The sequence below is a fragment of the Terrapene carolina genome, unplaced genomic scaffold (assembly GCF_002925995.2).
Source record: "Terrapene carolina triunguis isolate 2854851 unplaced genomic scaffold, T_m_triunguis-2.0 Scaffold42, whole genome shotgun sequence".
NCBI classification, from domain to species: Eukaryota; Metazoa; Chordata; order Testudines; family Emydidae; genus Terrapene; species Terrapene triunguis.
Window position 1 is genome coordinate 8,726,462 of NW_020664393.1, and position 27,598 is coordinate 8,754,059.

The following is a 27,598-nucleotide window of genomic DNA, read 5'->3' on the forward strand; positions in this document are numbered from 1 at the left end:
TTCCTTCCCCCTGTCCTTAGTGTCTCCCTTTTCCCCTGCAATTTTTAGATTGTTACGTCTTCAGCACAGGAACCCGTGTCTTCTTCCTCCATGGCTTTTTCTCCAATGGAGATTTGCCCCAGTGACAATCATTGATGGGTAAGCCACCTATGTAGTGCAAGTCCCATGAGTACACTGGCATGGCTACTCTTTGCACTGGTGGTGTGCCCCCGGCTTGAAACCATAGTAACCTCCACTGATGCAAACAGGGGCTCTGCCCATCTACACAAGCGATCTGCAGCAGTGGAGCAATGTGTGGAATTCATTCAATTTGACAAAGTAGTGAAATTTGACAAATTACAAATAACAAGAGGATTTACATTTTTAAACAAACAACCCCTTTTATATATGCATGTGTTGCAGCTATTTTGCATCTCATAATACCTTTTTCTGCACAAATGCGCGACACTGCGTGGGCATTAATACTATTTGATGTGAAGCATCTATTGCTCTAAATGTAGCAATAGAATCACAGAAATGTAGCACTGGAAGGGTCCTCAAGAGGTCATCTAGTCCTTCCCCCACCCACTGAGGCAGGATTAAGTATACCTAGACCAAGGCTTCATTGTATTAGTGAAAAATGAGCAATCCTTCCATGATTGTCAGTCTATCACATGAAAATTAGTTATGTTTTAGCTTATCATATTTACCTTTAGTATTTAATGGGAATTGTTGGGGGAAAAACATGTACTATAAATGAACCACATACTAAATGCCTAAAATATGCTAATCTGTGTTTTGCACTGTAGCACTCCTAATTGTTCTGGTCAGTTATATTATTTATATTATTTTCATCCTTTCTGCCTTCAACTCTTTTACTCTTGATATGAAATGAGAAAATTAAGTGTACCCATTTGGTTATTCTTCAAATGTAAACATTTTGATTCTCTAAAAACTAATTAACAAAAGAAATTAAGTTTGCATTATAGACTAACTGCTTGTGAAATAATAATACCTTTTTCTTATATAGCACTTCTTCATACATAACATCTTATTCAAATATTTTGCACTCTTAAGATTGCCCAAATTCATAGAGTAAAATATAGACAAACTAATCTTGCTTCAAGAATTGAACTTTTATTGAAGCACCACGAAACCAAATAAGATACGGAGCTACTGAATTCATTTGAGTAAACTCAATATCTCAGGTAAATATCTAGTTTAAATACTGTAATGACCTTTTCAGAAAAGTAAATATCCATGAAAGTAATTATTTCAGTGTATAATGCTGAACTGATCAGACAAATGATTTTTTAGTAAACAAGACTGTTGTTGGCTGCTTACAAGTTAATGGAACTACTCACATGAATAAGGAGTAGCTATGAAAGTGAAGGTTTGCAGAATTGGGCCCATTATGAGTTTGTTATGCAGACTATATACTCTCTGTAAAACTTCTATAATTAAAGATTACATCTAGAGTACCAGCTAGATGAGCCATTACTGGCTATTGTAAAATCATGAAGATTAAGCGAAGCAGTAACATAAAAATAGATATTTGTTCACAGTGAATTCAGGTAGAATAAAATCAACCTGGTATTATTGTGTTTAAACAAACAAGTTAAAGGGACACATATCAAAGTTTTTACAAAACTAAAGACCAACAGAGAATTTTCCCCCATATAAAGTCAAAATTCCAGTGAGATTTTTTTTGTAAACAAATAAATATTTTTCCTGTGAACAGGTTTTCTGCATATTTTCACACTAATTTGTAACTGATAAATTGATCCTCCTATTCCATAAGTGACAGGAAGCAGAGCCAATCAAGATACAGAATTTTCTTCAGTCTTTCAGCTCTTTCTTATGTGACCTTCTGACCCCAGCTGATATTTCCACATCCCTAGAGAATCAACTAGAGAATCATAGATTAGTAAACATTAACATACTGAATTACAAAGCTGATTACTATTGGAATGAGTGCTAAGAGGGTCAGATATTTACACTAACTGGGAACTAACATTAACTGGGAATGAAAAACAACCCTGAAAAAAGATCAGATTAGACAGACAAGCATTGCTTTGAGGGTCTTCACAAATTATTGTGCTGAGGTACCAAAAACCAATTAAGGGACAAGAATTGCTGATTCTACATCCTTGATACAGTAATTTGTTATTAATGAAATCTGATTATCTATCCCATATAAAAAAAATTACCTTCATGTATACCCCAAACACCATGGGAGGGTTACAGCTCTAGATCGGGTTTGTTTTCAGACTGATATGTGGATCACTAGCAGTCCAATAAAGCCTTCTGAGTGGTTCACAACACAAAGTATTTGGAACCAAGCATGAGGTGACTGGGCTGTTAAATGGGGAAGTGGAGGATGAAAGGATCTCTTTTACAAAATGCTTTGTCAAATAAGAGTTGGATAACTAGTCCTCTGTACAAAGGCAAGGGCATTAAGAGCTGATGCACCTTAAGGTGAGCATTAGCCAGAAAATGTGCATATATTCCTCAGGCAATACTTGGAAAACACATGCAGGGAAGTCCAAAAAGCCACCCTGCACAGATCTAATGCCAGGTGCTTATCTTGTTCACACCAGAGTGAGGTTGTGGTTTGTGTCAAGCATGTTCTTAATTCACTGTATTGTGACAAAGACCTTCCGTGGAATGATCTTTCTGTAAGAGTTGGTATCTTGACATCAAATATAAACTGTACATTTGCTAAATACACATTTTAGTTAGTTTGCTGTTCTGTCAGAAGGCACCACTTCACTAGAGAATTAAACCAGTCATATGTAACTCAATGAAATTATCACAATTGTAGTTCACATGAGTCAGTGTAGCCATTTGCACAAGTGCTAAGTTGATTTGCTTTTACCTCCCGCTTCCACTCTAGTGCTTCACTCCAAACAGTGGTGCACTGTGGATGGTTTCTGAACGGCCTGCTGTAGGATTTACAGCATCTAAGAGAATTGAGGAAGGATAACTCCCACAATCCCCTCTGGCAAAAATCTCAAGATTCTTTGGTGTTACTCCATAATCTCCCATGGATCCAGTAGAGGCCAGAAGCTTTTAATAATATCTTTATAATAAGTACGAAGCAGGCATGATTTCCCCCCACCCTCCCTCTTCCTGGATTTTTACCTTAGAAATATCAGGAATGATAATTCTGGTCTCTTCTGGTTTTGCTGAAGGACATGTTAGGCTCTGTCTACATTTACAGCAGCATGTAGGTCCCCTTAGCACAGGTATAAACAGTAGTGTACACAGTGAGGCACTGCTTAGGTGAGTAGAGTACACACATGCTAGAACCTCAGGGTATTTAGCCTACCCAGCTCTCAGCATGCCCAAGCAGTGCCTCCTCCACCTACACGGCTATTTTTTGCAGTGTAGTGTCCTGCTCCCACCCCACTGCTGCAATGCAATGAGACACTGCTTAGGCGAGTACAGTACAGACATGCCAGAACCTTAAGGTATGTACCCTACACAGCACTCTCCATGCCCAAGCAGAGCCTTTTCCCATTATCTCCCCACAGCCAGAGACTGTCACTGCCATGTGTAGCTACACACCTCAGTCAGGACGCAGCGCGCTCTTCACTGCAGCAAGTAGCTGAATGTACCCTATATACTGCCACCACCAGTGTGGACAAGGCCTTAGATATCTCAGAGGCTGTATATTGTGTGTTCTAATGCCATCATTGAAGGGGTAAGGGAGTGAAATCTTTAGCAAAGGCTTCCATTCTCCAAAATATTAGTCATTTGTGTTCGATAAGTGTTAACAAAAGATTTCTATTCTTTTTGAAGATCTGAGAAGTTATTACTAGGAAACCTAGTTCCTTCCTTGTATATTCTATGAAATCTAAAATGTACTCAATTTTTATCAAATACAACTGTTTCAGTATTTCAGTTTTCTCTACATAAATGTTCAGTCAGAGCTGCTTGTACTAGAATATTACGAGTAAAACTTGATTAACCAAAATCCTGTATACACTATATTTACTCCCAATGAAAATACAGTTATGAAGCACTGAAAATTTGGTCAACAAATGCAAGCATTATGGTTAAGTGGACAGGGCACTGGATTGGAAGTCAGATCTCCCCTGCCACTGTGGGCAAAAACTTCACTTCTCTGTGCCTCTGCCACCCTACACCCCACCAGCAACCTTTGTCCATCTTTTTAAATGACTATTTAGATAATGGGTGGCAGGTCTTATAGGCCAGGGGAGCCTCCCCTTGCACTTGCCACTGGACGCCTGGTTGTGGGTTTGGCGGGGAAAGTTTTGGCTTTATTATGCCCCATGCAGGTTCCAGGGTGGCTGAGGAGGCGGTATCCAGGGAGATTACTGATGAACCTAGGAAGCTGAGTAGCACATACCGGCTCCTCAGCTGCCCCAGAACTTGCATGGGGCATATCAAAAGCTAAGGTTCTTCTTCGGGAAGAGACGTTCTCACGCTGTGGCTTTTCCTGAGTGGCTTGGGGTCTGGGGAGGGGAGGTGTGGCGCAGCTGTCCCAGGGCTTCTCCGGGCAAGTGGCAGGGGGCCCCCTCAGGGCTCCTCCAGGCAGTTGGGGCGGGGAGGGGGATTGGCATCCAGGGCTTCGGCCAATCCAGGGCTCTTCTAGGTGGCGGCAGAGTGGGGGGTGCGCTCGGGGCTCCCCCGGGGGGGGGGTTGGACTCATTGCAGGCGGGCAGGGTGTCTCTGGGCTCTGGCTGCGGGGATATGTGTGTCTTGGGGCTCCAGTTAGGGAGAGGGCATAGGCGGAGCCAGGGGCTATCCTCCCCAGAGGATACCCTACACCCATGATTTAGATTGGAAACTTATTGGCGTTTACAAGGAGTGTCTCTTACTATGTGTTTGTACACTACCTAGCACAATGTGGCCCTGATCTTAGTAGGGACCTCTAGCCACTACTGGAAAATAAACAAACAATAACTCATAACAGCATTTCTTAATGCAATAATTGTGAAATTGAATCCACTGTCAGACATGTTTAAAAAATAATTTCAGTCCTTTGTGTGTATACAGTCAAAAGGTAATGCAGAGTTCACTTCTTCTATTTATAGGGTTTATTTCTGTGGCAATTACACACTAAACTGGACTTCTGGGGATTGCAAAAACATAGATACAGCACCAGATTCACAAAGATGGTAAAATGAAGCTATATTCTACCCTCATTCCATCTGCACAAACCCAAGGGAATTTTAAATTGTCAATAGAATATGTTCTTTTAAGTTTAGATGTAGGTTCACATGCTTAACACAGGTGAAAAAGTGTTAAAATGGATGAAATGAGAACTAAATATGATTTTAGCTGTGTTAATAAGAAAGAGTATGAGCTGGTGTTGTTCAACATAATGTGCACTGTATGAGGCACCTTTGCGTAGCTGCTCCTTTACTCAGATGGTGAGGAGGAAGGATGTTTTGCTACACAAGTTCTTTCCTATGTCCAAGTAAGACATTTCTGTATACATATCTGAAACAGATACACCATTTTACAGTACGCTGAATTCTAATACTAACAGTAAGATTATATGCGTTAACATGATCTATTTTAATCTTAATATTAGAAATATAAACTAAGACCAGCCCCCACAGAAAATGTAAGCTTCTATTACAAATTGGGACTAAGGAGGGGGGAGAAGAGTGGAGGGTGAAAACATCTGAGGTATGCACATATGCCAGCATGTTTTAACCTGGATCTTTTTATCAAAAGCGAACTTTCTGAATGAGCTAAAAAAAGGAAATTTGGATATGGATAAGAGAGGCCATTTGTTGGGCATTAATACAGTCTTAAGGACAGGTTAAAAACTAAAACATAGTCTGTATTTTTCAAGGGTTTGTAGTAGCAAAGCTTATTTGAATTACAGACCATTGAACACTACATGTTTAACCACTGTACCGGAGTCTGCTTGCCTTGTGGGGTACTAATGTTGAGTGTTTTGTTTTTAAAAATTTAGGATAACAAAGATTACGAAATCTTGGATCCACTCTGGAGTCCTTTTTAAAATAACCTTAGTACTATATACAGTATATGTACAAAACCTTTCAAATCCTAGTGTTAGGCAGCTCTGTTAAAAAAACAAACAAACTCAGATTTTCATTTTCCTGCTCCCTTAGGCCTTGCACTCCTTTTTCTGACTTCTGCACTCATGTTTTAATCCAACAGTGGCATTCTCTGACCTTACCAGTGTCTTGTATGGTTAAAGGTTCACAGAGTGGGGTCAAGAGAGAGCATGACCAGAAGACTTGTGAAAAAGGAAAACAAAATGGAGGAGGGGCTAGGAGAAGGGGGCACTCTGAGAAGATGAAGGGAAGCCAGCAGAAATGCCTACAGCATATTTTGTTCAGTTCCAGTGAAGTAGCATTTCCTTATCACGACTGAAGAACAAAAAGGGATTTCATGAAACATCTTCCTAGGTCAACCCCAAAAAATTTCTAAGGGCTATCTTGAAAGGATTACCTACCGTAAATGATATGCTATTAGTAAATAACCTAAGGATCTATGAAACATAATGATCCACAATATGCAGAGGTCTATAATTTGAGCTGATGGGAGGAAGATTGTTTTGAAATGTGTGTTCCTACCTTTTATCCTAAGAAAGGACATAGGAAAAATCCTAAACAGTTTCATTCTGCAAGAAAAAAATACGATCTTCTATAGTATAATACAAAACACGGCCTTTAAATGGAAAAATGTATCTCTAACTATTTCATATTAATTTCAGGGATAGCATTCCCTTTGGAAATATTTGCTTGAATTAAGCTATTGGGTTTACAAAAGAGTGAGGGAAGAAGAAGGAAATGTGGGTTTTTTGCATAAAAAAAATTAATGGGCACAACTGAACCAGATTAAAAAAAAAAAAATCTCACCATTGATAGCACCACTCTTATTTACCAGAATCTGAGGATCAGTATCACTCTGCAAAAGCAACATACTGATAAAGACACCTTGTAGAATCATTCACACAATACAGTCTACATTAGAACAACATCCCAAATACATTAACATTTTGCTAATATACCAAACATTGCAATCATGGCTATTCTGAGTCTGCAAAAATTGTTTCAGAAACAAAGGGTTGTGCCCATCTTGTTCAACCTTACGCTACAAAGCACTACCTAAGGCTGTGATCCTGCATGCACACATGTGCTTAACTTTATGCATTACAAGTGCATAAAACTCAGCATACACCTTGCTCTTTGCAGGAATAAATTCCAAATTACTGCAGTAAACAGAGGACCAAACAAACAGTTTTAATAATTCACTTAGATTTGGTTTATTTTCTAAAATAATAGCTAGATGCTATTGGGGAAAAAAGGCACTGGAACGTCAAACCATAAACAATTTTATTAAAAAAAAGTACTTCATCAGTAAAACCCTGATCCTGTACCATGAAAGAGCTACTGAGCTTAATGAGCCCTGAGATCCCAAATGGGACTCCATACAAGTGTGGTAGTCTTCCTATACAAAACAGCTTGCAAGATCGAGGCATAGACAAGATATGTATAAACAAACACCTTTCCTATCTGTAAATGTTGTACTTTCTATAGTTACAATTAACACCTATGACTACTATAACTGAGTAAGTTAATTAAGCAACTCTATTCTTTTCAGTTTGTCTAATGTATGTTTTATAGCACTTTCCATGTAGTCAAAAAGAACAAGAGTACTTGTGGCACCTTAGAGACTAACAAATTTATTTGAGCATAAGCTTTCGTGGCTACAATCCACTTCATCAGATGCATAGAATGGAACATATACTGTAGTAAGAAGATATGTATACATACAGAGAACATGAAAAAGTGGAAGTAGCCATACCAACTGTAAGAGGCTAATTAATGTAGTCAGTTTCATGTTTCCCCTATATAATCAATCAGCTTCCTCTCTTGTTGAAAAGCTCTTAAAAATAACAATGGCTTTGTTTACACTAACAAAATGTTATAGCTGTTATTCACCACTGGTGCAGCTCAAACTAGGATAGTAATGGTGGAAACTGTAGTGCAGACAAACTTCAGTGCCATACTGTAGTGTAGAGAGTCCAAAGATCATATTGTACTATCACTTTTTAAAGAGAGTATAGATGTCTGCTTATAAATCATAGCAAGATTGGGCCCCAAGATTTTAAACACTATGAGACAAATTCTGTCCTGGGTTTTGCTTGTACATCCTCATTTCTTGCAATAGCATTGCATGGTAGGATAGAATTTGGCAGACAAATTAAGGACCTTGCTCCATGCATAAGGACTCTTGTGCAGAGCTCATTGCAGGATCAGGGCCTCACTCATACAAGTCCATTGAAGTCAATAGGACTACTCAGATGAGTACGTATTACACATACAAGTAAGCGTTTGCTGGATTGAGAGTATATGCATCATTAACATAATGGTGTGTGTGCTGTGTGTGTAACTAAGGTTACATTTCTCTATTGCTTCAATTTGTTTTAACATTGTCAACTTTGATTTTTTTAATTGTCTGCTTTTATTATAAGTCCAATTTCTGGTACATCACCTTTTCAATAGACTATCGCCTGATATTTAAAACAAAAAATCCTTTAAAAAAGTAAGGGTTTTTCTGCTTTCTTGCTACCTGCATGCACACTAGCAAATTTCATAGCTATAAAATTCACCATCCGCACAATTCCCCGGGTAGTGTAGCAATGGTGAAACCTGTGGTGTAGACAAGGTTCTGGTTTCACTGCTGCAACCACTGGTGGAGCTACATACGTGGTAAATTATAGTTGCAGAGATCCATTCTCCCTCGTGTCTAAGTTCTGCTTTGGGGCAACTTAAGACTTATTGATGCAGCACCAGTTCAACCCTGCCATTAGTTCCAGCAGCTGATGAGCTGCTTTAATCTATAGGACCAGAGTAAGGTCCTCTAAGAGATTTTGCACCAGTGGAGAATCTTCATAAGGGGTTCTACTTTGTCATTCCCCCATTGGCAAAGTAAGAAACAGGACAGGTTAAGGGGGCAGTCCTGTTATCTCTGCCAACTATATATCAGTAGGGAGTGCCCAGATGCAGTTTTGCTACTGCTGAACCAAAAAAACCTTTGCAAACATTTCTGTAAATATTTTTTTTTTAAAAAAAGATATGTCAGGGGATAATATTTAAAGATGCTCTATCAGAAACTGGATTTTTTAAAAGTAGCCTATTTAAAAAAATTGAATTTGACAGTGTCCTAACAATCTTTGAAAATTTACAAACATGAAAGCAACTTGTTAACCTCTCATTTTAACATACCGTTTGGTAAACAAGAAGTGGTCTATAATACAACTGATGCTCTTGATCCTACAAACTTTTACTCAGATACGTAATCCTTGCTCAGGTAGACTGTCCTACTGACTTCTCTGTATTAGTGAGAGACACAATGACCCAAGGGTTGAAGGATTGGGCCCCTAAATTCTCTTATTCAAAGCACGTAATGTTCTATCCAGAGTTTAAAAGCTTGGGGCCTGATCACACCATTCCTGCAGAATTCCTCTCTAATGGGGAATTCTGTTGTAAAACTGATAGTACCTTATGGTCCTTGGACTAAAAAAACAAACAAAACCCCACCACCACCCTACTCAAATACAGTACCAATTGAGTATGTCAACAAAAATGTCATTAGACAGGGTTCAGAGGAATGGAACAATTAAAAGCCTTCAACATAATTACATGTTTTGAAAAGCATTATTAGTACTTGGGGATTTTAAAAGCAATCAAATATAAATGTAAAAAAAGAACAGATAAAAGTTTACACCAGAACTTTACATAAAGTTACCAACCCTAAAGAAAACATCAGCTAAGCATTCCAGTAACTTAATATGTACAATGAAAAATAACCAAAATATCTTGTAACACATTCCCTATGTCTAATTTATATCTTTAGCTATTGCCATCAATAGTACATATGAAATGCTTGATCAAAACTGGAGAAAAATCACAGAGGTAATGCAAATTGTATTTGCAATGTTAAATAATTCTGGTTTATAAATAATTTTACGAACAGGTTTGCCACCTAACAAACTAACAATAAATATCATGGAAGATATCTACTACATGATAAGAATTAGATACAATAATCTTTAATCACAACACTATATTCTTTTGATACAAAATCATAGTTATATGGTTTTAACATAAACTTACATTTCATTATTTCAAAAAACCCTCCAGAACATACATACATCTATTTTTAGAACAACCTATTACAGTTAAATGTGTTATCAGGGTCATGATGAGAGTACAGAGAGCTAGATCCTCACTTGGTGTAAACTGACACAATCCCATTGAAGTTTGTGAAACTACACTAATTTATGCCAACTGAGAATCTGTCCCAGAATGATTACATCATCATTAGTCCCTTTTGAGATCTAACAGCACATTTGAATACACTCATGCACACAAATTTGCCTGTTCTCTAAGCTTTGTCTGTTCTACTAAGAAATTCAGAAAGCTTTGCTCATACTTTAATATTAAAATAGTTACAACCTCAGTCCTGTGTCAGGATCTGCTAACACAACCCCCTGCACGCAATGAAAATCAACGGATCAAAGTCTATTTTAGAAAATGTATCTTAATGAGACTTTCCTTATAACAGAATTCTCAGTGTGGATGAAGCATTTTTAAAAGAGAGAATAATGATGTCCTCTCCTCCCCCTTATTTATTTAATTCACAAGCATTTAGGGCCTGATATTACAGTCCTTACACAGAGAAAATTCCCATTAATCCCAACAGGAATTTTGCCTGGAGAGATTGCAGCAATGGACCCAGTGTCCAATAATTATTTAGATCTAAAACTGTCATATCTTTGAAAACTTAATCTAGAAACCCCTTCTTTACATGAGTAGTCCTTACTCAAAAGAGTAAACGTTTGCAGGATTAAGTCCTACAATAATTAATCTATTTGAATCTCTCTCATGTGAGAAGACCATTTTTTCCTTCAAATCAAACAAGAGCAAAAAATGTTAGGGAGTATATGACAACGGCTTTCTTGCTGTTTGTGTTACAGCATTAAAAGAAACTAAGAAATAATTTAGCAGAAAAGTGTAAGGTACAAAATCAAAAGGAAGCTCAAGAACATTTTATAAAAACATATAGGATTAAAACATTTGATTCAGATAGAAATAATGGGTATTTTGTTGTTGATGAAAAGTTATGGCTTTATGTTTACCGAGTAAAATTTACAGAAAAAATACTCAAAGCTCTAAAATACTAAATTAAAATATCCTTCTTTAGCAGCACACATTTTACTTAATAAATAGGAAGAAATCTAGTTACTGATTTGAGGACTGAAGAAGCCAGAGATTTTCTAACTTTTCACCATAACTGCACACATGCCTCCAGAAAAGTATACTTGTGTTTATTTTGAACAAAAAAAAAAAAAAAAAACCAAGCAAATCAATCATATTTTATTATAAAATTATAACTTTTTCCTTTTTAATAGGATTTATGTTTGTAGTATAAACAAACAGAAATAAGGCACCACAATACTGCTGTTAAAATGTGTTTATCATCAGATTTCTCTTTGACATAAAAAGCGATCCCAACCCCCACACAAAAGCTAGGTGGGTGGGTACCCCTCCCCCATCTCAGTTACCATGTGCGTTCTGAGAAAATATGGTAACATTCAGAAACCTCAAAGGTAGCTAGAAGACGGAATAGGAAACATTTTCCTCCTAAGCTCAGCACAACTCTACAATGCAAACTTTAGAAAGATGCAAAGGATTAGTATTGGGTTTTTTTTTTTTAACATTACTATCTTGAGTTACACATCCTAAGCATTACTAAAATAAAAGCATGGTTTTGAACAAGGAGCTGCATTTCAAGATAAACATCAATTATTGTAAGAATGCATCCTGTGTTATGAATTCCATATGATCCATTTCAACCAAAATTGTTATAAATGCTAAAATTGGATTTCTAATGTCTGATTCATTCTGATTCACCTTCAACCCTATCTCTGACTCACTAAAAGGGAAGTCACATGACTAAAGCAGTGAAGGAAAGAAACGTTTTCTTTCCTTTCTGGAGGGGGGCGGGGGGAACACCCAAAACCTTTCTGAAAGAGAAACAAAAGCTTGGTATTAGCTGTCCAGGGCTATTCATGGGTGGGGCCTGCATGCCAAAAAGCGGTAATGGGCTGAGGTTAATCTTAATGGGGGCCCACTTTAACCTTCTGAATGCACCAAAAAAACATGAAAACAGCATCCACCCCCCCAGGTCTACTTGCAACAGCACTCCCATGAAAACAACAGGCATTTTACACAGGGCAGAACTACAACAGGAACAGTTCTACTGGGGCATCATTTACAATTTAGAAACAATGAAGCCTCTTTGTTTTTGAGAATCACCTCTACAGTGCTGCCATCTTTATTTTTTTAAAAATACCATCCCCCCACTCAGCACTATATACACTTCAGGAGCTTCTTGAATAAATAGGAGTATCCGATGACCAGGCTGTTGGGTGGTCCTAAAGTCTTGAAATAAAGGCTGTATACTTTATTTGGGATGCAAAGATAAGAACAAAGTGTTGGGTGTTTGTTTAAACCTAGGTTCAGTTTAAAAGTGGTTACATCATTAATAGTGCTTCATGTAAACATATGCTACTATTGTTCTAAGTGTCAGCATAAATATAACCAAACTTTTGAAGAAAAAAAATGACTATACTCAAATAAATCCTGATATGTTTTATTTTTATGTATTAAATCTCTAAGCCGTATTTACAGCAATCTATCTTTAATTATTCTGCAGTTGGTCACACTGGGTCTTTACAATGGAAAAACAAGATAACCTATATTCTCACTGCACTAATATTTGGATAATGTTTCCCTCTAAATCACGTTGAAAAATATATAGCCATTTCACTTTATGAAATAACCAAATTTAACCCTATGCATTTTAACTTAAAAAAGTACTGCCTTCTAGAACGAGTCAGATCCTCAGAACAATCCCATATGTGAGATATCATTATTTGGATTCTCACAGACATTAAGTATTTTCAGTACTGTATCATGTGCTAAATTAGCTGCCTTTTAAAACACTTTAAACCATATTAAGAGACTAATAAAAAGAGAATCTTTGAATCTTCTACATCAATCACTAGCACTATTAACTAGAGGCAGAGGACTGGGTTATAAATGGCCCAAGGAAGTGATAGGCAATGAATAGCCCGCCCCTGACCCTGGCTTCCCTGGTTTGATCAAGAGAGACTGCAACCTGAGCCAAAAGGGTGCAAATTCCTCACCATTCAGAATTCTTCAATGGAGTGGGGGAGGAAACTGTTAAGGAGGCACACATCCAAATGCATCTGCATGCAGACTCTGTTTACAACTTAACCTCTGAATTACTCTGTTCTTACATACAAAAATCACACTGAATGTATTTAAGTTCATTGAACGCCCAGGTGTATTATATCTGTTAGAAAACTGCAATATATTATAGGCCTCCTTTTAAAATGAGTATCTGTTTCTTCTAGTTAAAACCTTAAACTGGCTCATGGTTCATGCAAAACTATTCTTTGTTTTTAAATCATTCATTTTAAAAAGTCAAATTAAGGACCCAATCCTGCTTCCTCTGCAGTCAATGGTTTTGCCACTAACTTGAACAGGAGCAGGATTGGCCCGATTGTGTCTTTGATTCAATCATGCCATTTAATCAATATTTTAAAAAGAAACATTGAAGAGCTGAAAAAAGGATTCCAGGTGTTCTGTTCATTATTTTAGTTTTGGTAATAATCAGCTATTATTCATACAGTTCAAAGTGACATCTTTGGAGAAAAATATGCTTAAGTGGAAACTATTCTTAAAGTAATTCAATTCAAATATCCTTTTGAACCAATGGAGTTACTAACAGTGTTTAACCTGCTTAGATTGCAGCACCCACATTATAAAGGCAGCACGAAACTAAGCCAGTTTTATATAGGCTGAAGAAACATGTACTACTTGAATATGAATATCACACAGTGAATGAGGAATAAATAAAACATTTAGATCAAAGAAATCATAGCTAGATCTGTGTTTGAAGCCAGAGGGTGAAAACAGAGGGTCTGATGCTCCACCCTCATCTGTGTAGTACACCATTGCGATCAATAGAGCTATAGAGCATAAAAAAGGTGTAAGTGGAGATTCAGGCCCAGAGTATCTACAATCAGTAATGGACCAAAAGTTATTATATTGCTTTGGGAATGCAATGGTCATGAAATGGCACTGACCAATATAAAATCCATCTGAAAATAAGTATGGTCTCTTCAATTACTTTACACAGCATGCTGCATGATCAAAAACTACAAATAGCAAAGATGGTTAGATATATTCATTCAGTGAGGCTTTGAAAGATGCAAAATGTTCTTTTAAAAAATAAACATTTAATACACACATCATTTTTATATTAAGCAATTCAGATCAGTAATGTTTAAACTGGTTTATTTTGGCTATCATTTGGATTTATTTGACTAGCTTTTGACAAATGCAATTCTACTGTCATTTTTAAGATAAAAATTGATACAGTATTATAAATATGGCTGGAAAGTTTTGTACAGATCTCCTACTACTGTTTCTCATCATTTGCTTCATGGAAACCAGACAGTTCAACAACTGAACAAGTGTTATTGACAAAGAAAATATTTTCTTTAATAAAATATGTCAAAACTCTTTTTTTACTAAAGTAATGTAATATTTAGTATCTTCTAACAAGCAAATTCAACCATAGTTCTGAATAAACTATATGTTATTTGATAATCTTCTTCCACAGAGATTAAGAGAACTAGCTATCTTTCTATCATTTTCTACAATTTGGCAGTGATGCAACTGTGCCTCATAGAAGTGCCTAATAATGAGTTGTATACTCCAAATTAAATACACAGTGTTGGACAAAAAAGTTATACAAACAACAGATAGTAAATATATTAGTCTCGCAACAAAATACTAATAGGATTCTTTCTCTTAAAATGTAGATTTTTATAAATCTATATTCTGCTATAGATTATTTCAAAGAAGGCTGACTTGAGAATATTTATTGTCTATTTGAAACCCTAAGAATTCCAAACTTACATACCCACAAAGGTGAAGCTGCATTTGAACTAACCATTAAGAACCTGGTGGAACAAAACAAAGGAAGCCAATGGAGCAATTTCTCTCACATAAGATGTAAACATGAGAGGGTCATACGCTACCTTCGATGCACATGCACAGCTAAACGTGCTACATTACATATATATATATATAAACTTACGTTCATGCAAATGAAATGGCTTCACAATTAATCTCCTTTTCATTCTGCTACTTAAAGGCTGTGAAAGCGCTTGCTACTAAACTCCCATTGGAAATAGACAGAGCTATACTGAGTAATCACCCCCAATATATAAAGAAACCTAAATGCTTATTTGATAGGAAACTTGTGTTTTAAGGCCTCATTTTCCTCACTGAAGTCACTGCAAAAAATCCTTGGGTGAAATCCTGGCCCCACTGAAGTCAATGGGTATTTCTGCCACTATTTTAAAGAAGCCAGGATTTTACCCTCTTTGATTTCAACAAGACTGGGCCCTTAAAGTCTAACTAAAATGTCCTGGACCTTCAATAGATAGTTTTAATTAAGGGGGAAAGTCAAATTAAGATGCGTTAATCATTTTTGCTTTAGAAAATTATTTCAGATTTTATAATCATTTAACAAGTGGACTATATTAATCTTTCTACAAAATAATGATATCATGATACACCCGAAGGCAATCATTTCATGTTGATTAGCTCAATATTTCTCAAGAGAATATAACATATTATAGCTATATTTCACAGCGGATCTAATGAGCTCAATATTGCTTAGCTCTCACTTTTTTCCTACTGAAAAATGTACATATACCAGTTATACAGTGAACTAAACAAACAATACTAAATGAAACAGACACTGTAAAAAACACATATGAATACATAAGCACTACATCATTTTGAACACAAAAACTGTCTGTTTTCAGTACTGATACCTACATATAATTATTCTAACCATAGTCTTATTAAAAAAGAGAAACAGACTGATCAGTCTACAATTTAAAACATTAGACATACTATTGAAATGTCAGAAGGTTAAAAATTCTCTTAAGAATTAATTTTGCTTTTCCAAAGGGCTACTGTTTAAAATGCTACTGTATTAGAGCCTGGCCCTAGAAATCTTTATGCAAAGACATAGTCCTCAATTTAATGGGTCAACCCAAATGAGCAGGGCTACCCATGTGACTAAGTCTGCAAAATTAAGCCAGTAGACACAAGCATGACAAGCATGGAATGGTATGGCCTGTTTTCATTAAAAAAAACAACAGTAATATTTAAAAACTCCTTTATACATATTTTTTTAAAATTTGCAACTAAAAATTATACAAAAAAACAACCTTCCCTATAAAATGATATGCTATTTCTAAAGGTATTGATGTCTTTGAGGAAAACATGTTCAGGAGGACTGATTTTTCCTAAAGAGTTTTACCCTCAGTGAAAAACAATGTACCAATTAGTTTATTAAAAAAACATGTTTTTGTTCTCAAAAAAATTTGCAGAATTACAAAATAACATCCATTGACTTTTCCATTAGCATATTCAAGTTCAATTTGCAGAAATATTTTTAAAATGTCAGTTAAAAATATACTTACTAAAACACAGAAAACCATACGTGTTCATAAAAATACATATCCATTCATACAGTAAGATACTATATTGAGCACAATACTCAAAGCTGGTGTGGAGGCACAGGGCCTCCACATGGTTCAACCTGCAAGTTTGGGGCAGTTCTCATGGCATCTCCCACTGGAGAGGCAAACTCCACCCATCAACAGGATGTGTATGTGTGGGGTGGGGGATGTCACTCCATTTGGGGATCGTCGCACAAATTTCTTCCGACATCCTTCCTTCCTGTGGGAAAGGATGCCCTGAGCTTAAGTAATTTTTCAACAGAAAAAAACTAAAAATTCCTTGTCAGCATGGGAGCTTTGCACATCTTAATGCATCAAAGCAGACTGGCAGATTAGTGGTCTATTGACAGGTTAGTCATATGAGATGGCACATGGCACACATATATTGTACTAGAAAATAGTACATAGTAAACAGGATATAACAAGTTACATAATCAGTCTGGTCCATGAACTTGTGATCTACAACATCTTAAATTACATAATTTTAAGGACCAGTATACAAATTTTAATTGGAGACACTGGCTCAAACTCTATGCTAATTTACACTTTATGTATCTCACAGGGACTATATCAGGACAGACTACAGTTCACTATCTTTAAACCACAAGAAAGCTATGATTAAATAACATTAAGGGTTTGTCTATACTGGAAATGTTACAGCAGCACAATGGTAGTGCACAGTGTAGACACTACCTATGCCACCAGGAGAGGCTTTTCCATTGGCATAAGTAATCCACCTCTCCGAGAGGCGGTAGCTAGGTTGATGGACGAATTCTTCCATCCACTCAGCCCTGTCTATACCAGGGGTTAGGTTGGCTTAATTACACCATTTAAGGGTGTTGATTTTTCACACACCCTGAGTGACATAGCTGGGTCCACCTAACTTTTTAGTTATGACCAAGCCAAAAGGTTTGAATTAAATCCATATCAGCAGGAAAATTCAGAGAGTAGGCTTAAAATCCATTCCTAATCCACCATGTTCGGCGTAGGTATTGAATGGGTTTCAAAACTCAACGGGACTACTCATGTAAGACAGGTGGGCAGAATTTAGCCCTTCTGTGCTGCAATACCTAAGAAAAACAATGTGGAATGATTTATGTATAATAGGTCTGAATTTCTCTGAGTGATTCAACTCAGTCCCTTTGACACAGATCTATGTGATTTCTTGACCTCATTGTTTATGGCAGTTTAAAAAAAAAGACAACATGCAGAAATGAGAAGAGATGTGCTAATGATTCATTCAACTCATTATTTTCTAGTTTCACATCAACAATGGCTAACTCTTCAACTGCCCAAATTGTATGTCTTAGACCATACAACTCAACAGTATATGATAACAATACATGTCAAAATATTACATCTATATGGGACTGATCCAAAATCTACAGAAGCCAATGGGTCTTTCAGTTGACTTCAGTGCGTTTTGGATCAGGCCTTATATGCATTTGTACATTCCAAATATCAAAAGTCCAGTAAGCATTCTTGAGACATTACTGCACACACACAGCAAATGTTTTTAAAGCCCATATTTCAGCCAATATTGTATTTTTGAAACTAGCCTATAAAGTTGACCAAGACTTTTCAGTAACACCTTACAAAATGTTGTAAAAAAATGGAGCAGTTTTAAAGCTAGTGCACAGGGTTAGTTTAGAGATTTTAAGGACTTCTGTACTTCAAAAACAACCATGTTCGTATTTATTTTAGTCTGTTCAAAACTACACATGGGAAAGCACTTTTATGCTAAATCAGCTGAGGGATAACTTTGTTATGTGACTTGATATACCCATGAACAATAGGAAGTTATAACAGAAATGGTAAAGGAGCCTCAAGTGGTACTATAATAAGATCATAGTAGAAAAATAAAGCTGTGTATCTATAAATTACTGTGACTCATTAATAGGGGACCTCGATTGGGAAAATATTTCTTTGATGTCAGCTTCACTGATTAAAAATACATACTCATTAGTATAATTATTCTTACAATAATATCCAATATTTTCTAATAAAGCTGTATACATTCCATAAAAACAATGAAGGAATTCTCAGTTTTTTGAGCCAATTCCATATGCTCCAAATTAATATCGATTATGTCTTTTCTCAATGATTCTTACAAGCCAAATATCCTAATTAATAGATAATTGATAAAATGTTTAATGTGGCCATTGTACTTTATACAGCACTTGATAAGGTCCTAAATCCTGATGACTTTATTCACTCAAATACTCCCAGAAAGTAAAAGGAACTATTAATGTGAGTAAAGTGAATGGAATTTGGTCCAAAGTATCATATTCACCCCTACGAAAAATAAAGGGGATTTACAAAAGAAAATGAAAAAAAACAAAGTATCTTAAATTGTTTTAATATTCATCAATTATATTTAAAATAAAACAAAAACAATGAATTACTTTCACTTTTTTATTTGCGTACCCCACAAATATTTTAAGGACAAATTATCTAACTATGTTTTCTCTCTGATCAGGATGTAGATTTAAGCTTAATTTTTCCATTATATAACAAACTATAACAAATGTATACATTTCATAAACATATTAAATGTAACTACTGAGGAAGCACAGACCATTTTAATGTAATGAACACCTGAAAGAGAATGATTTCTGAAACACGTCAACATAAATTTTAGCTCGGACATATTCTAACATGCAACTGAAACAAGGATATTTTCAAAAGAGGATTTTTGAAACCAACTCAATGGAAATAACTACACTACAAATTATAAACTTGTCATTTCAGAAAGTCATATTTTTAAATTATAACAACTTAAACACTAACATTTAATTGGAAAAAATACAAAGGATACAGGCCAAGCTCTAAACTATTAATATGTTGCTATAATTTTGGTTAAAAATATTTAAAATATGAAAATATGATATTGCTACATTCTGTTCTTGTCTAATATTCATAGTTATAGGAGAAAAAATAAATCTTTTTTGTGAAATGAGATGATCATAGAACTAAATGTGATCATTAACTCAAGAGTTATGTTCTCCATACTAATTAACAAATATTTCACAGCTAATTTAGTGACAGCTTTCTTGTACTACCAGTTAAATGGAATCAGAATACACATAACTATTATTTTTTAATACTGGATAATCTAGAAACTCCCATTACAATAATCCATATTTAAAATGTTTTAAAGCAACAGCAAAATATGTTTAATTTATACATTAGAATGCCACAGTTTAGGGCTGATACTACAGACACTCAGAGATATGTCAGAGTTGGGCTGGATTCTACCATGCTGAGGATCTACCCAAAGGATGGAATATGAAGGGCCAAGAAACTCTGTAGCGGAATTTCCTCAACGTCTTCCTCTGTGGTCAGAGGCTCTTGCAGGGATGCAGCCTCTCCTACTGTACTGATCTCCAGCATCCAGAGGAACCTTAATTCCCTTAAAAGCTAGCTCTACTAACTCTGGCTCTCCATCCCCAACTGGAGCTATGCTCCCACAGTCCTAGCATTTTGCATCTATAGAAAAAAAAAACACCTACTCTGTCTGTAGGGAAGAGGAAAGGCAGGTGGGCAGTGGTGTCACCCTGGAACCTGATTAGGTCTTCCCTAGACTAGATTGCCCCAATAGCTATACTGGCCTTCCCTTAGTAGAGATGCAGCTTATACTGGCAAAAAAATGTTGCCAGAATTGCTTATACCCGTTTCTCAAATGAATTAAACTGTACCAGCAAAATCAACTATTTTACAGGTATAATAGTGTCTACAATAGGGCTTCTTGCCGGTAGAAAAATGTCTTAAAGAAACACAGCCGTCACTGATATTATGATACTGGTAAAAGTTTCTTGCATAGACCTGGCCTGAGTGAATAACCCTTGAAAAACATAAAAGGATTACTGCCAATTAAATTATATAATTGATAATTCAATTGACTCATTTTTAGAAATTCCAGTTTCTGGAAAATCATCCTTTAAACTGCAGATCTATTTTGTTTAGATTCCCTTAAGAAATGTTATAAATGTTCTTCTGCTCTCTTGGTGATATTTATAATGGGCTTTTCAGCAAAGGAGTACGGCCAAGAGCCTCAAAGATATTTAGGCTCCCAACTTCCCCTGGAGTCAATGGGAGTTAGGTGTCTAAACATCTTTGAGAATCTCAGCCTATCTAAGAGTCTGACCTTGCCTTCACTGGTGTCTGGCTATACAGGAGAAAGAGATTCTAAACAATGTGCTGTCAAAGCACAAGGTAAGAAAGAGAGTGAGAAATATTTTTTCAGTTACAGTAATTGTATTAGGAACAAAATTTTCACACCAATGTGATTTACTTAGATTGTAAGCTCTCTGAGGCAAGGCTGCCTTTTCACTAGGTGTATGTAGAATGTACACAATGGAGCCCTAATCCCTAACTGGGGCTTCTTGGTGCTAACTCAGGACAAATAATAAACAACAAAAATTTCCAGGTTGATTTTCTTTTAATGTAGGCACATATATCTGCTTGGGTACCGTCTCTGTATGAAGGGTAAAAAGTGCTCCAAACAGAATGTCCTCCTCCCATCCTCCAAAGCTCATGCAAGACTTCCTCAGAGTTGGAGGAAGGGAGAAGTATGCTCTGGAGAAGGATTTGTAGACTTGTGTTCCCCTCTGCTCATGCAAGGGAGCATTTGGTCCCAAATAATTGGGCCAATAGTAGGTCCCCTGAAGGTGTAACAATTTGTGATTTATGCCTGGAAAAAAATATTATTTACAATTGCTTAGCGTGACAGGAGCTGATCCAACTCCATTTGCATCAATGGGAGTCTTTCCATTGACTTCAATGGAATCCAATACTGCATGTGTCTTCAGATTAAAAATGCACAAAGATGTTAGCTTTAAATGTAAATAGATTCTGCTCAGAGGCATTTATCACAGATGAAGGCTCCCTTACTAGGATTCCCAAAGGAGAGGTTGGTTCAGTTAACTGTGAATCATATTGTAAACACTCATTAAGATTTTTTTGTGGTTTACCAGAACTAAAACATCACCACAAATCCCTCCACCCAGCAATTTAAAGGTGTTTCCAAACATCCAACTCCTGACCCTGGTTTGAAGGGAGCAGCTCTGCTCCCCAGGAATCCCTCATCAGTTGTCCACTCTGCCACCTCTCCTGGAATCCTCCCACATGACCATTCCATGATGGCCCTGGGCTCAGCCTGCCCCTCCAAGCCACTCCAGATTCCCAATGAATGGGCTCAGGCCCCCGAGCAAGTCTCAGTACCAATAGCTGGGCCCAGATTTTTTATTGCAGATCTGAGTTCAAGCCTGTTCCCTCTGATACCCTTGCTGCCAAAAGACACACATTTTGCTCCTCACTTGCTCACCTACACCTATCTCACTCTCTCTCCTGGCTCCTCAAGTCTCTTCCATCCATTTTTATTTAGATTGGGGTTTGAGTTTGTGTGCCCCCAAGCAACAGTTCAGGAAGCCAGGTTAGGAGCAGCAAGCCTCACACAAAGACTGCTGTTCTCCGAAGTGGCACTGCTATGTTGCACGCAGCAGGGGAAAACAGTCTGCCATTCACCCCTCTTGCTCATCAAAACTTCAAGTCACCATGTGCAAGCTTTTTCAAGCCCTGATCATAATACAGTAAGAAAGAGATGTACTAGATCAAGAAGATCTAGACCTTGACATTAGGGACATTAGATATTAAATGTAATACACTATGCCAAGTCCTGCATTTCTTGTACCAATAAAACTTTGCTTGCCCTAGTTGACATTAGTAGCAGCTTTGGATACAAAAGAAACGCATGATCAGGTGCCTAATCTTAAAGAGACAATCAACTTAAAATCTAGTAATTAAAAACAATAGTTGAAAAACAGATTCTATTTGGGGTATTATATCTGCCTCTAAATTCCCCAATCAATATTTTTGTTTCTTTTGTTTTACAGTTACATTGTATATTATTTTTGATTATTTTTTTCTCTATCACTTTCCAGTGTTGTGTGAAAGACCCACTAAAACAAGGGAAAGAGTGCAATTTACTATATACAAAATGAGGTCAAATGCACAAAGTAACTGGGGGCGGGGGGAGGGAGAATGCCTCAGATTTCTTCCAGTTTCAGTAAACTTAAGTGTTAAGAATAGTAGTTAAAACAAGTTTCAGATGGAAATGTGTGTTTTTAGCTAATGCCAGTCCTTTAAATGCAGATATAGAAAGCATCCTGTTTTAGGTCCCAAAATCCTTATGCAAAAATCAATCCCATTATGGCAATAATTTTGGACTGCAGGACCAGACCCTAATATAAGACATCCCCACTAACTGCTCTTCTAAACAAATCCACCTAGGCAAGGATCTGAAAATTCAGAAACAGAATATAAGGTTATGAAGCTTTCATGTGTAATAAACACTTATAAATTGCATCTATTTACATTTAAAACCAACAAAAACTGCTCTTTTTTGTGTGACCACATAAACAATCTTGTTAAGCACTTTCAAAGTTAAACCTTTTTCCCAAGGTAAACCATAGAATAATTAGAGCTGGAAGGGACCTACAGTGGGTCAGAGTTCACCCCTCCCCCTTGGTTAAAAAAAAGGTTATATACAAACATCCCAGCAGTTAAACTAACTTCAAGCATCAACCCTTTTACTGTGATCTTGGGGCTAAAACCTCACATATAATCCCGTTTAGTTTACAGAACTGTAGACCTTTTAAACTGCTGTACTTAAACTTATGCAGAATCACAAGAAGTTTCTATCATTGCACACTCATTAGGCCCAGCTCTGCCCTCTGATAAATACAAGCATCTCCCACTAAAGACCAGGATCGATTATAATGCAGCTAATGTGGAATTTAAAGTGCAGAGAACAACAATACTGAGCCAAAACCAGTATGGTACAACCCTGTTGGAGTCAATGGAGTTACACTATGCAGAATTTAGCCCATTATGTTTACTCTTATAAAAATAAATGATAGTCCCATTAATGCAATTTGAGTAAGGAGTGATTCAGAAACAAACAGGTTAACTATTCTATAACTTCCTTTTGGAAATAATGAATAGCTCAAACAAAAGATCAACATGAAGATGTTGAATACATGGACGGGCATATGCAAACCAAAGCTGAAAAGGACTTGAGTGTAAATGTTTACAAATGTACTCTACTTTAATTATAATATATAAATATAGAGAGACCTCTGGTATGTTTCCATCTGAAATAATGTGTTTGGCTCTGAGTACCTCATTACCAGAAAGATAATGACAAGCTGAAGGTAGTTCAGAGAAGATCAATCAAAATCAGAGTGCTGAAGGGAATAACTTAAAAAGAAGAGTTAAAGGCTCAATACTGCAGCTGTTCCATGCACAGAACTTCTATTGACTTAAAGAAGTATGGGCTCTAAAAAAGACCTAAATATGCACAGCTTAGTTAAGCAATGACAAAGGGAAAACATGATAATAGTCCACACATAATTGAGGGGTGTAAACACCACGGAGGGAGATAAATTATTTACAGTGCTACAAGTAAATAGAAGTGAATATAATAGGATGAAATCATTAAAGGGAATTTGGACTGAATATCAGGAAAGTCTTCCTGACAGCAAGATCTCTTAGGCTTTGAACAATTTCTCACGTGAAGGGGGTGGAAAATCCTATCATTTGGAATATTTAAAGCTAGGCTAGAAAAAACACTAAAAGTGTATTTGTAGGGAACAATCCTACATAAGCAATCCTGTATAGGTACTAAATTATGTAGTGGGTTTTTCCAATTTTCTGATACATAGTATCTAAAAAGTCTGTGGGGTAGCTGTATGTATGCCATGACCCTGTACATAAGTAGGTGCTGTAGTAGAAGACACACTAGTTCTAAAATAGTATACAGCAATATTTAGCCAGACAAATTTATAATCTGACTGCAAACCCTTTCTCACATGAGCAATCCTTCTGACTTCAATAGTCAAATGATTAAGAACTAATTGCATGAGTACAGCTTTGGAAGATGGGGCCCACTGAAAGTACAAATAGATACCAGACTCTATTTTAATAGCATGCAATCTCTTCTTTGTATAACATTTCAGATTTAAAAAGGGCTTTATGTTGTTGTGACTACCTATCCACCAGTGGCTACTGTCACCTTCAAATCAGCTAGCCAAGTAGCACAATGTGTTCTATAATAATGAAGTATATGAAATTCAAACTCAGCCCGAGTTAGGCATTGCTTCCCCCCATTATATTAAACCTTTGGGAGAGAGAAGAGACCAGTGTCACCATAAGCCCTGTATCTAATGAATATTTCACCAAGAAAAAACAAAGTGAGATGTATTAAAATACTTTCTTTGATGTAATGAGAGCAATTAATTATGAACCACTAATAAATTAGTGCATTAAGACATATATTTGAGGAAAAATTCAAAATTATTAATGAGGTTCACAGTTTAAACCAATTAGTTATACTATCTTTTATGGCATTGTGTACCAGCAGAAATCTGTAAATCCATACAAATATTTATGACATGTAGATTAGTACAGTATCTACAAACATTTACACTTGAAATTATTTCCTCCTGCAGACACCAGCATAACTCACTTACTGACTTATTAAATGTCCCCATCTTCTATGTGACACAAAAGACAAACTGGCTTCAACATTTCCTACGATTTTATTAGATTATCTTTTGACTTTCTATGAATATTTTCCATTGTGTAAGTAAATTACACGACTTGCTTTAAAGTGTGTATCAATAGCAAAGTCCTACACATAATATGATCACTTAACAACTTTCTGCAGTTACACAGTTCTAAGTATACCGTTTTCAAATATTTTATTTTATTAATCAATCTGCTATCCTTTAAACACTTGGGTTTTTTTAATATTAGAGGAGCAAAGAGAATAATATATACCAAGGTATTAGACAAAGAGAACTTTTTTTTCCTTTCTTTCATCTATAAAATACATTTATGTAATCACTAAGAGCAATTAATGACCTAAAGACAGTTCAGAGGGGGGAAAACGGCAAGGAAACTGATAGCAATCAGATTTGACAATGATTTCAGTAATTCAGTCTCATTAAAAGCAGCAGCAAAGGAGCTGCTTCATCCATGCCTGACAGTGCGAAGCAGAAAGTGTAAGAATTTAAAAACAAAGTATTCCTTTTACATTAAAAATAAAAGCTCTATTTCATTTCACAGTTATACCTAATTCCACATGCAAACAGTCACTATGGATAAGTAGGCCCTGGAGGCAGGGGTGGACAGATCACAATACGGTCAAAAATCTACCCAAACACCACCACAAAGAAAAGCAACATGCCAGCAGGCATTGTTTCTTAGGTTTCAGTTATCTCCTATCAGCTTCATCCTAAGTATATATTCCTTAAATGTGAATGATGAAAATGAGCCCAAACGTACAATAATATGTGGAATAAAACTAGACCATCAAGATAGAATATCATGTAACAAAACCTCCCCCAAATCATAGTAAACGTCATAGGAAATGGACAACTACGTGAAAAGTTAAGATGCCTTTAGCTTTCCTGACATGGCCATTACCCAGCCTGAAACAAACAAACAGTCTCTTTAAACTTTGCAGATATTGTTTTCTTTTTCTGTGATCAACTCAACATTTTTGAGAAGGCTGATGAAATTCAAAATGTCATTCTTGCAATTTGGGACTAATACAAGCATGTGGGAGATCTAGGCACACTGGTTTCTCACAAATCACGTCAATAACCTTGGGGAAAGTTTTCTAAACTTCCTGATTAACATTTCTTGCAGCTGAAACTTTTTCAAATGAAGACATTTGCCTTAGAGTTTCCATGTACAAAATAAGGCTCTAGATATTAGTTAGGTATGTTAAAAATATAAACAATGGACACATGTCTTTATGTTCAGTGTCTTTAAAGAGACAGTGTCCTTAGTCTTATTTACTACTGGATATGTTTTCCAAAAGAGATTTTTAAAATACACACACACACACACACACACACACAGTTTGAGTTTGATGAGTCATGTATTATCACAGGGATGTTTTCATGTCTGTATTTTGCAAAATAAACCTATTATTACATTTACTTTTCATCAACTAATCTGGGATTAACTACTTTTAAAAAATGTATATCTTTACAAGAAGAGTGCTAAAAGAAAAATATGTTCACAACAGACCTAATTGGTGAATATATTTATTTATCCTTTTCTGTTTATTTTTTTTAATCACCTTTGCAGGGAAGGACCTATCTGCTCCTGAGCAGACGACATAGCTGAAAAGTTTAAACCTTATTAAAAACAGGATGTGAGATTATTTTTAAAAAAGAATTCAAAAAGAAAAGTTTGTACCCCAGCCTTGCATCGTTAAGAGATAAAATATTATTTTGCACAACCCACCAACTATGGATGTTGATCTTATTTGAGTTTTAATGGGGTGATGTAGATAGAACCCCTTCTTAGAGCAATTTTTATTACATATATACAGATGCATTTAAATATCTAGAACGATAGATTGTTTCCCTTCCAGTGTAATTCGATCACCGTTTAACTCAACCTAATGGGGGGGGGGGAGGGTGGAAAAGATGGGAGACAAAAGTTGGTCTTACTTGGTGTACAAAAACATCAACTGGAGACTCCAAAGGGTTTCCTTCCCGGTTGATCATGGAGATGAACCCGAATCCCATTCGCACATTGAACCACTTGCAATGGCCTGTTCCGTGCAAAACCTGGGATTCCTCCTCTTCCTGCTCCGGCAACTTCCCGGGCTCGTCTCCACCTTTACTCGCCCCTGCTGAGGAGGGGGGGAAAAACACAGACACAAGATGCAAAGCTAAGAGTTAAATTCTGGTAAACGTCCTTTGCCTTATACAAAGGGATTGCTACAGAGGGGAGAGAAACACACGCACCCCACCCGCACATTACAAAATCAACCCGTTTTCTTTCCCTGCAGAGCAAACCATTAAAAAAAAAAAAAGCACACAACCCAAAAAGCAGCCAGGGTAACAGAGAGGAAACCCAGCATATGCTCGCCCGCTCGCT

General features: G+C 36.5%; 1 protein-coding gene across 3 annotated transcripts in view; it reads right to left on the reverse strand.

The window, feature by feature from the left end:
• Nucleotides 1-27,598, reverse strand: part of LIN28B (lin-28 homolog B) — a 121,316-nt gene that overhangs the window by 74,048 nt on the left and 19,670 nt on the right. For 2 of the 3 annotated variants that reach the window (XM_024196710.2, XM_024196711.2), the window contains one exon: nt 27,166-27,350. In XM_024196710.2, the coding sequence (XP_024052478.2) occupies nt 27,166-27,350 (185 nt within the window). The remainder of the gene's footprint in view (nt 1-27,165; nt 27,351-27,598) is intronic. The other variant, XM_024196712.2, reaches the window with a different exon arrangement.